Source organism: Micropterus dolomieu, linkage group LG12 (assembly GCF_021292245.1).
Source record: "Micropterus dolomieu isolate WLL.071019.BEF.003 ecotype Adirondacks linkage group LG12, ASM2129224v1, whole genome shotgun sequence".
NCBI lineage: Eukaryota > Metazoa > Chordata > Actinopteri > Centrarchiformes > Centrarchidae > Micropterus > Micropterus dolomieu.
The window spans coordinates 4,900,257-4,912,169 of record NC_060161.1 but is presented as its reverse complement, the minus strand read 5'-3'; the positions used below and the strand labels follow the sequence as shown (position 1 = coordinate 4,912,169).

The window sequence follows — 11,913 nt, the reverse complement described above, 5'->3', positions numbered from 1 at the left end:
AAGCACCCCCACCCACACCAACCCCCACCCACAAAAAAAATAGTCCCCCACGCCCGCACCGCAATGCATCTAAGAATCAACCCACCCCCATATTTTCAACAACAGACTTTGGTCCATATTGACAATATAGCATCATGCAGTTGATGCTTATTTGTCGGCTGCACATGCATGATGTAAATCTCCCGGTTCACACAACTGCTGCTCACTGGATATTTTCTCCTTTTCGGACCTTCCTCTGTAAACCCTAGAGATGGTTGTAGGGATACTACGATTACAGATTTTGTTGGTAAGATTATAGTCAAAGAAATACGCATGGCTTCACGATTATCACAACTATTATGCATTAATTTATTTAACAATACTAGTAATTACTTAAGTCGATTTTAAATATTTAATTACATTAACTATTATAGGTCTATTATATTTAAGTATTATTATTAATATAAGATTATAGATATAGATATTATATTAATTTAATTTATCCCCCAGTGGAAATTGTTATTGAGGAAGCTTTATTGAAAATGAAATCTCAAACACATTGAGAATATCTCTCATGCATTGTTATTAATTACTGAAATGCAGGTAATTGGTAGTCTTGGAAGTCTATAATCTCCTGATGCTATGATAGTGTTTTATACCTGGCAACATTTTCTCAACACAGACAGAATATAAGGTTAAATGTTCAGTAACTGAAGGTCTGCAGAGGACTTTGTTCTTCCATAAAGGCCTTTTCAGAAAAGAAGGGGTTTGCGCTGCGTTGGAAGCTGGGTTCAGTGCAAAGGTTCAAATTCTTTGACAGCAGCTTGCGCGAGAGCTCGCCAAGCGATGCCGTGCGTGTTGCTTGACACAACAACACTTATTGTGATTTGTGCTCAGACAAACCCATATAACAGGGAGACAGAGAACTGAAGGAAATTTTAAATTCCTGTAATGGATTTAAATTTGGTAGATATACATAAGATAAGAGCACATGAACTGACCTCAGAATCTCCAGTCTACAGTGGGGACTCTCCAGATTATCAGACAGCAGCTTCAGTCCTGAATCCTGCAGCTTGTTTTTCGTCAGGTCCAGCTCTCTCAGATGGGAGGGGTTGGACTTCAGAGCTGAGGCCACGACTTTACAGTGAGTCTCTGAGAGTCCACAGCCAGAAAGTCTGTAAAGACAGAATATAAAACTTATAATAAAATCTGACACTTTAAAAATGGATAAAAATAGACAAAGCACATTAACATGAGCAGCTTATGCTAGTTGGTCAGTGTCATGGACTGCAAGCACTCAACCCACAATGCCATGGTCACGCACTGATACAGCACAAACTCAAAATTACCAAATGCGCTCTCTACATGGACTGTGTATTTACCTCAGTCACGTTCTTGTGTGTTTTGTGCATATTATGGCATACGATACCATAACTGTCCTCACTGGCATCAGAGAAGTCATGTAGTTGGGCACTTGTGAGCCGTCCCAAAATATTTGGGCTTGATGCATCTTGGTACGCTAAATGTGCTGAGCTTTCTTAGATCTTCTAGCCACGCCACCCACTGTAGTTGGTAGTTTGGGATGTGATCATCCCAACCACAGCTCAACCTCCAGAGATTTTGCAGCATCAATTTGGCAGGTAAGGTAAAGGGTGCTAAAATCCAGTGGGGTCGTACACTGAGCTTATTAAAGACAAGATACCTCATCTTGTGAGTGGTCTTTCCTGAACTGCCATTTTGAACCCGAAGGTGTCAGTTTCTGCACACCATTGTGTTCTCTCAACAGGGAGATTGTCTCTGTCGAGATCCAATTCTTTCACGTCCCTGGCTTTTTTCTCCACATCAATAGATTCCAACACTGACCTGCTGTTGCTAATCCATTTCACCAGCTGAAACCCCCCCAACTGGCATACAGTTGTCAGGTCTCTCACCAGGTCCATGGCCTCTGCCTATGAAGGCAGGGACTTAAAGCAATCATCCACGTAGAAATTGTGCTTGATTGTCAACCTCAAGGTTCCCTTTTTAGAATGGTACATGCCATGATGCAGGATGTACAAGACTTTTCCTTCTTTTCCTTTCAGTTGATTTTCTGGCACCTATTTTTGCATTATTTAATAACATCACTGAGAAAGTGAGTGTATTCTTCTTTAATTTCCTTTTTAGACAGAGGACCCTTTGTTCAGCAACATGGTGGTTGTTAGGCATGGTACCATTTTCCTCCCTTAAAAGTAATCTCATGCAATAATGGCTGTTGTTGAATTCAGCTGAACTGTTCGTGATTTCCATAAACTTGAGATCTTCTGTCGACATTTCTGGCTTTTCCTCTGATTTCTCATTAAAGTCGTGGTTGTATTGCTTCACCAGCAGTTCCTCTGTTAGCAATAGATATTCAGTTGACTGTAATGGTAGGATAGCTGCTCCCAGTCTCATTGCCTCCTATCAGTGGTCCATTGATAATCCATCCCAATAGGGTTCTAACAGCATAGTGTCCTCACTTTCTATGGTTCCATTAGTCTTGAAATGTTAGTTCCAATCAACACCTCCACATCAGCATCAATGACACATGAGTGTAAATGTGGCCAGGCACTTAGCTCTTCTTGTCGTGGAATGTTATCACAGGTCTCTCATACTGTGTTTATACACATCAGGCAATTCAAAGAAAGTGTTACTATTGAGTGCAGATACCTCCAGTCCTGAGATAACGTGACTGCTGAAAAACCTTTCTTGGCTCACGGTTCTCAGCAGGATCTTGGTGTTTCTTCCTCTCACCTTTAGTTCCCTCATGAGTCGCTCAGAGCAGAAAGTGGCTGTACTGCCGGGATCTAAAAATGCACAAGTCTTTAGCATTTTACTGCCTTTCATAGCGTTGATTTGTACAGGAACAATTGGCAAGACACAGTCTGGCACACCAGCCCCTATATGGTCAAGTTTGTTTCTTGGTGTGTGTACTCTGATTAGAGATATTTTTCCTTTAAATGGATGTGGAGGCAGGTAGGATGTTTCAGGTTACGAAACTTGCAAGACAGACGTCTATGACAGTCTTTGCTCATGTGTCCAACAAACACCCAAAACAAACACCTTTCACCTTCAGAAAGTCAATTTTCTATCTATGCAGCTTGTTCTCCCTTCTGGGGCGCAACTCCAATCTGTGACCCTCCTCACACAGCAGACACGACACATTTGTTGACTTATCAGTTTTTCTCCTTTTCGCTTGATTTGTGTTTCCAGTATTAACAGCTTCCATGGAGGTAGCAAAACTGCTTCCCTTACCCTGAGGCGAACCTATGAGACTTTATGTCCACTGTTATATTTTGGTGGTAAGATGGATGTGTCCTGACTGTTTCCAAAGATTGGATCAGAGGATAGATAGACGATAGATACTTGCCTCTCAATGAAACTGACAATGTCACTGAAACCTGCTTGACGACAGTGCCTCTCCTGCAACTCATAAGCAGTGTTTCTCCACCTTTCCCTCAGTTTATGTGGTAACTTCAAGACTATAGCACGCATAACCACTGTGATTCCCTGCCTGTACCCCCTAGTGCACTGGTGGAAGAGCGTCATCCCTATACAATTTACCACAAACACACAACATATAGCACACATCAAAATTGGCTACAACAGTCCCCGATCTACATCATTTACATGCAAGACTACATGGCAAATGGAGGCTGGGAGTGAGTGGAGCAGTTCCAGGAGTTTATCCAGGATGACTGGCACTGTGGCTCCAGGGAAGCAACGAGTAGCGGCATTGAAGAGTAGAATGGTCCTGAACTGGGTCTCCAACTATCAATGTGGTTGGGATTTAGAAGGGACGAAGAGATGGAGATTGTGTAGACTTACAGTTGGTGGGGGTGTGATCCAGGCTGTCCACACCATTTGCGGAGGCCAGCGGACTCGGCAGGGAAGCAGCGGCAGCTGCATCAGACCTGGTAGGGCGATTACCCTCCAACTCTGGGTGACGAAGACCCCCGGATCGCCATAGCTCCGCCTCCTTCAAGATTTTTCGCCGAGCAATGGAAGTTGCAGAGCGGGATGATGGTTGAAGAGGCTCGCCTATTGTTTAGCCACACCTCTGGGTGCTGTCAGCAGAGGGAATCAGCGGGGTGCATCTGGTCACCGTCAGTCGCCAGAGTCACAAAGCGGTTGGAGAGGCACAGGTGAGGTGGAGAGGCAGACCCGTTTGTTGTCGAGCAGGGCCGCGGATGACAAGAGGGATCCCACACTGACGTGTGCTGGAGAGTGTCTTGTGAGGTTAACATTCGTGAGTGCTCTGTCATCAAGAAGTTAAATAGCAATGGGAGACAGGTCTTAAAGTGGGACAGGAGCGAGTCCCTTTGTTGGAGTTCATCAGAGAGCAGTCAGGCATCCTCCTTAAGAACTAATAATACAACTTGAAACATTAAACTCAAACAGAACCTCCAGCACAGACGCCGACACATCCGCAGTCAAGTCACACATATGAGGAATTTGCTTTTGTGATGAGGTGATACAGGTGGACAACAAGTTGAAAATATATAAATATGGAGTAAACAAATGCAAGTTATTAGAATAATAAAAGAGAAAAATAATACAACTATTTGTAGAGAAAGAACAATGTGGCAAATATGTGCATTATTCCAGGTTTGTGTTGCAGATGTATTGTGTACATACATACAGTCCCCTCCAAAAGTCTTGGAACGATGAGGCAAATCCCTTTTGTTTTTGTTGTTCACTGAAGACATTTGGGTTTAAGATCAAAAGATGAGTATGGGACAAGATTTTCACGCATGCGTAAATAGTCTTGGACTCTTACGTTAACTCATCACATGGGCTGCATGTTGTATACTCAGGAAAGATTGTGAAAATGGACAGATTTAGCCGGAGTAGTGGCTCAATCGAATATTGACAACATATTGTCAATACAACCACATCTGTGGTTTTTACATGGTTTGAATTTGGTTGTGGCTCCATGGGGCTTTATAGAACCATGATAGAGAAAGATCAAGAGGTGAATTTGTGCATTATACTTTGTCAATTAGAGCAAGCCAGGCAGGCTCCTGTGTTTGAGAACTGTGCTGTTTTCTTTTAAATTGCCCACTAGAGGGCTGCATCGCCGCAATAACCAGCCTAGTTAAAGAGGTGGTATTATGCTCATTTTCAGATTCCAAATCTTATTTAGGGGTTATACCAGAACAAGTTTACATGGTTTAATTTTCAAAAAACACCATATTTTTCTTGTAGTGAACAACGGTGTGGATTTGTGCATTTTATATTGAATAAATTTGGAGCTACTCCAGATTCCTCTCTCCTCTCCCAGAGAAGAAGGGGGAGGGGTCAAATTTGCTTTCTCGATGTGCTAGTCCAACCATAAAACTGGCACCTTTTTGATTCCGAAACTGATAACGCGGGGCCTGACTGTTAAACTGACAAAGGGACACGAACCAACAATTAGCATCTCCCTGAACAGCCTATCAAAACTTGCCCCCCCCACACATGTTTCCGTGGCAACTGACCTTTTTCTTTGTTTTATTACGCAATCAAAAAGAAAACCCCTGTCTCACCCAAGTGTGACATGATCCAGAGAGCTGAACTTTCAATAACTTAAGACTGCAGTTTCCAAAGACTCAAAGCATTTAATTAAGTTTAATTAAATCTTTAGTTACTTGATTACGTTTGCCTCTATTTGAGTAGTTATGTTAACATGTGGTTACTATCTGTTGTTGATTTTAGTGCTGAAAAGAAAGACTTGTGTGTACAAAAAGAAAAACTTTTGCAGTGTTTTTATTTTCAGCAAGACACTCATCTAATGTAATCAATGCTTGTTCATAATACTTTCCTACAAAATTCCTTTAGAAATGATGACAAAGGAATGTTTTACTATACTCTTAATCGCCAGCTTGAATTTAAGGATGAATCAACAAATTCCCAGTTCCTAAGGAGAGATGATCTTTGGTTTAATCCAAGCTTTCCTCATGTAACCTGAGCTCCCCCAAGTGGACGAAATAAGTATTACATGCCTTCGTCGGAAATGCCGTTAAATGTATAAATATCCTGACCAATAATCTGACAATTGTTTCCTGTTACCAAATGCTTAACTTAGAACAGTACAACCGTTCAAACATTGAGGTTCGATTGTGGAAAATGTTTGATTATAATACGTGCAAATAGATTTCTTTTCTTTTAGACATTAAGTTTAGAAAGGCAGTCCCTCTGGAAACCTGAAACGCCCCTTGGGGAACCACGCCCCAGGCAACAAAAGAGCGACACGCTCTCCGTTCTCTTCTCTTGCTCTTCTCTTCTCCCCCTCGGCTCGCTGGACGCTTCGGCACGCGTCGGCGTGCCTCGCCAGGCATCGCCCTCAGACTCGGCCAGCGAGACAGGCCTTTTGTTCGCCTGAAGCTACACACCTGAAGTGCCGCGACATTGATCTGCTGTCAGTCTGTTTTATTTTCTTTCTTTGTTTTGTTAAAATTATCAGTCCGTTAAGTTACACTGGACTAATTCAGGAACGACCAAGTTCCATTTTAAGCCTTTTTCGTCAAGCCAACTTCACCGAGGTCAGACCAAGCCACGTGGTCTCGCCAGCTACAACGGAGGAAACCTGAAAACAGCCGAATTGCCAGACGGAGGAGGCGTTTTCAATCAGACACGGAGAACCCCGTAGAATCCCTAGCAAAAACCCAGGACTCGTGCAACAGGCCAAAGCAGGCCGTTGACAAGTAGTAAGACCAAACAAAGCATTCTGTGGTCAGAGATTTCCTTTTTAACTCCTAAACTCATAGCGTTAGCTTACTTTCATTAGTTCTTCTCTGCCGTATGAGTCAAATGCTTCCCACAATCGAACCTCCATTTCTCATTGTTCAGCAATGTTTTTTTTCTCGGTATTCAACCATCTTTTTAGCACGTAAGTTAGAGAATAAATTCACTGTAATATAATCAAGAGCTGTGTGTGTTGCCTATTTCTAGTTCCTGCCAAGAGAATTGACCCTTTAGATATGAGACTGACTGATTGATTTAAGATAATTGAGCGATTATTAACTAACTGATCACTAGTAATAATTGTATAATTATTAAAACTACCTAGAGGTCCGGAGACTCTAGGATTATAACAACTCCGGTGGTGCACTGAAACGAGGAATAAAATGTGATTTTATGAATATTAAAATTCATAATTGGGTAATAATTCTCATAAATTTATTAAAATGCATAACTAAATTAGGTTTGCTACATTCTCATACTGCACATTGCTGCAGCTCCTCTTTTCACCCTGTGTGTTGTACGCTCCGCTCTTGAGCTACAGAGTGATGCATCTTACTTGGGAGTTGCACACGCGCAGTTCCCAGGTAAGGACTACTAACCAATCAGAAGCAGAGAAGGGCGGGTCGTAAGAAACGAGGTAGTGTGATCCAAATCAAAGCCGCTTCAGACTGAGACCATAACCTAGCAGATGGTAGAAGTTACGCTCAAGTCCACAACCACACAACATCATTGTTCCACATCTCACCATCAGGACTAAACGTTGAACTGTTGCCGGTGTTCTGACGATCTCTGCTGCCTTGCCGAAAAATGCTACCATAGCGAAAATCGATAGACTCGACCCTGCTCCGTTTTCCATTGCAGGTAGTACCCACAGATCATACGTAGCTTTTTTTAGTTAAAGCGTTTCAACATTCCTCAGAATGTAAAGACAGATAAGCGGTATGAAAAGCTTCCAGCTGTGTTTTCCTCTGCCGTTGTTGCTGCAGCGGTCTGTGTGACGGCGGGAGCAGAGGGCTCTGTGATTGGGCGGCTGGCCGGCCTCACACGCTCCTCCCGCGGGTCACAGCAGGCTTCCCTCGCTACCACTCGCAGAGCTCCTCAACTCCGAAAATATTCAAGCACATTTTTGTTCCGCTGTCACTTCTCGTAAAACTGTCAATATTTGAAATCTACACAGCTGATTTCTCACCTCAAAACTTCTCAGAAGTCGATTTAGTGATGAAATTACATACGAAAACTGTAAAATATAAAACTTCCTGTTGCTGGCGTGTCTGGTGAAATGATGATGCAGTGAATAGTGAATATTCTCTCTGACCAATCAGCAGTCTGTCCTGTTTTTTTACGTTACATTTTAGTTTCCCTCAGCTCACCTTGAACCTCGATGTGATATGAAAAAAAGTACCTGGAAGCAGGTACAGGTGCAACATTTCTACAACAAAACCAAACAAAGGTTCCGCTAGTCCGCTCAGACTAGCTTGGTTTGAGGGCGTGTCTGACCCCGCCAGCCGCTTGGCAAGCTTTATGACGCATTTTCATTGTGACGTCACAAGTAAAGGAAGTGAAGGGCTGGACTACAAATGAGCTGTTTTAGGTTCACAGCAGAGTTTTCTGTGGGAGATGGGAACTCCCTTTGGGCTGGACTTTGGGCTTTTTCACTTTGCAAACCTGTTACATGCACAAAAAAGAGATAACTCAATAAAGGAAAGGGGAAAAGCCAAAAAGCAGAATACCACCTCTTTAAAGGGGCATTATGTAGCTTCCAGCGGCCACTAGCGATGCGGTTTTAAGATTGCAACAAGGCGTGTGCTCGTACACGTGCTCACTTGAACTCATGAGCGAGCATAATCCGAAACACAACCGCTTTCATACAGAAATCCTGCAATAAACACAGAAACACCAGCATGCAGGCTGTGGCTTTTCTCCAGACATGTTCAGGCTCTGTTACTTCAACGTTCCCGTCTCAAAGGCAGATCAACACCGGCACCATACTTTTCATTCAGCGCAGCGAGCCGCATATCGGCTCAATCCTCCCGGAAAAAAGGCAGAGTGACAGCGGCTATAGGCAGGCTGGGAACTCAGCTAAACTCCCACTGCAACCTTACAGTAATAGTTTTATCAGCTGCATGTTGAACTAATCATGCTTGTTACATGATCACGGTATATTTATTGCATTTAGCTGACGTGCTACATCGTTAGCTCAGCTGCTGCTTTCAGTAACTAACTTTACTATCTGTGAATCTTTCACCAGACACCACACAGCTACATGTGTTGGATAACGAAACGGGCAGTGAGCTGGACTGAATATTATTATGAGATTGTCACATTTTATAATAATAAGACCGCAGTAAGTAACTTTACTGTAACTAGTGTTAGTGGATGGCTCCTCCTCTGGGTTGTATATGTGGGTCATGTTAGTTACAGCGACTGAGAGGTGGAGAAGCTGTTTACCTGAGTATTGGTAAAAGGCAATAAATCTAAATTGAACGTTACGAAGCAAAAAGCGGCAGGTCTGAGCTAATGTAGCGTTAGCTGGCTGCTCCTGGCTGCATCACTGTAGGATAGTAAACAAATCGTTCCACATTTGCTTTTTACTGTTCCATCATTTCTTGCAGGTTTTGACACTATGACATAATATCTGTGGTACACAGGATAGTAATGTGAGTCGCGTTAGTTGGTTAATTAATGTGGAAAGCGATCGGATAACATTAGCAACTGCTCGGCGTTAGCCGGCGAGCTAACGTGACTTTCTCTGTGTTTCTCACTTTGTTCTTACTCAACATCGGAGCCCGTTTGGTCTGATGGGCTTCAGCACATGAACCTTTCTTGTTGTTTTGGATCCTTACGTGGAGCCTGTGTTTTGCTGTGAGCCGGTTGTTTTATGGTGTTAGTGGGCTGCATGTCGTTAGCTGCCGTGTGGTCGCTGTAGTCCGAGAGAGGCTCGGGAGCGCACAGGGCTGAATCCGACCCGGAGACCTAACATTAAAAGCAGAATAGTGGCTGATGCAAGCAACGGAGAAAACAGGCGTGTGCTTCATTTCTAAGTGAGTTTTGAGCCCACTGACAATAAGGTAATGACAATTTGATTTATTAAAATATAAAACTTGTGACTTTTCCCATCACTAAAGCGTACCATAGTAGCCTATAATATTAATTCCAGTTGGAGAAAACAGCAGTTTAATTTTTGAGTTGTTTTCAGTCATTCAATTATTGTGCAAGAAAAATGCTCTACATGGTAGTTGGTCTCTCATTTGTTTATGTAAAGTATTAACTTGTCAATAATAAAAACTGCATAAAGAACAACAAGTTCAAATTTCTAAACTGTGCTGAGGTGCCTCAATCTTTTTATTATATTCTGCCTACCCCAGGCTGTGTGTGAAGAGAATTTGGCGAGCAACTAACGCAAACTGCTGCATGAAAGGCTCCCGATCTCCCTGTGGAGATTAGCAGGCGAGAACAGGAACAGGTGAGCGTCACGTAGTGCCCAGAAAACCTGATCTGGAGAGGGCAGAGGAGAGTCCTGGTGCGCCAAAGAGTAAAATGTAAAAGTGACAGTACCGGTGAATACCAGCACACTTCAAGCACAAACTGCTTTTATATTGTGATAAATAACAGGAAGTCATCATCTTTCAAGCGCAGTCCAACTAACAGCAGCCGGTTTATTAATCCAGTGCCAGCTGCATGTGTACAATACAGCAGCTGTGGATGAGAGGAGGTGACTGCTGGAAGACAAGACGTCGTATTTAAGTTCATGTTCTGCTTGCTCAACAGTTGTTTGATAAATGGCTATTAATTCACATTTGGAAATGTTTTTTTCCCCCCCAATTCTGATCATTTTGGGGCAGGTGATTTTCATTTTGCGCTCGCTAAACCCTCTTTGGGGGTCGGCAAAAATTTCTCTATGCAGGAAAAACCCTGAGCTGTTTTTGTGCCGAGAGATTTTGGTCCTGAAGGACTGCAGCCTCTTGCCAGAGGAGAGAGTCTGAAACAGACTTGCCTTTAGTGTTACTGATGTAAAAGAAATAAACATACTGATATCATTTCTTACATTAAGGTGACCAGATGGAAAAGGAGAACAATGTAACAAACTTACATTTACTTACAAAGGCTCTCTATTAGTGAACATTACTAAAGTAACAGTCTATTAAATCCTACCGGAGAAAAAACTTAATTAGGACGGAGAGGGGAAGGTTCTGTTTGCTCAAACAATAATTATAGATATTGTATAGATTCTGATAATGGACATATCATATGAAAAAGCTAAAGAAACTGCAGAGAAATAATAGAATAGCAAAAACTGTATCAAGCTATCATGAAAAAACTTCAAATCATGTCAGTTCCAGCAGATCACAGATATTAAATGTCTTTGTGTCTGTAATAAAAACACATGTAGAAGTATTTTAATGAGTTTATAGTGTATATATGTTTTATATTGTCCGTGTGTGTAAGCTTTACAGTGCTGATAATCACATCTGGACTTACCGAGCCTTTCTGCAGTTCCTCACAGCTGGAATCAGTCTCAGTCGTCCCTCCTCTGATGTGTTGTACTTCTGCAGGTCCAACTCATCCAGAACCTCCTCTGACATCTGCAGCATGTAGGCCAGAGCTGAGCAGTGGATCTCAGAGAGTTCCTTCTCTGATCTGTTCTCTGACTTCAGGAACTCTTGGATCTCCTGATGTACTGAGTGGTCGTTCATCTCCGTCAGACAGTGGAAGATGTTGATGCTTCTGTCAGGAGAGATCTCATCACTGTTCATCTTCTTCAGGTTGTTGATGGCTTTCTGGATAATTTCTGGACTGTTGTCTGTCTGACCCAGCAGGCCTCCTAAGAGTCTCTGGTTGGACTCCAGAGAGAGGCCATGAAGGAAGCGAACAAACAGGTCCAGGTGGCCATTTTCACTTTGGAGAGATTTCTCCATGGCTTTCATCAGGAAGATCTCCAGCAAGGTCTGTCCCAGGAAAGAATCCAGTGCTGTTGTGTTGCTGCTGGTGTAACAGTGGAACATGTAGACTGCAGCCAGAAACTCCTGAACGCTCAGATGAACAAAGCAGTAGACTGTTTTCTGGAAGATCACACTCTCTCTTTTGAAGATCTCTGTACAAACTCCTGAGTACACCGAGGCCTCTGTGACATCAAGACCACACTGCTCCAGGTCTTCTTGGTAGAACATGATGTTTCCTTTCTCCAGCTGTTCA

At 42.8% G+C, this 11,913-nt stretch overlaps 1 protein-coding gene across 1 annotated transcript in view; it reads right to left on the bottom strand.

The window, feature by feature from the left end:
- Positions 1-841: 841 nt before the first annotated feature.
- The window catches only part of LOC123980711 (protein NLRC3-like), a 31,207-nt gene continuing 20,135 nt past the window's right edge, over positions 842-11,913 (bottom strand). The window contains exon 7 of the mRNA XM_046065227.1: positions 842-1,154. Coding sequence (XP_045921183.1) covers positions 857-1,154 — 298 coding nt within the window. The 3' untranslated portion in view covers positions 842-856. The remainder of the gene's footprint in view (positions 1,155-11,913) is intronic.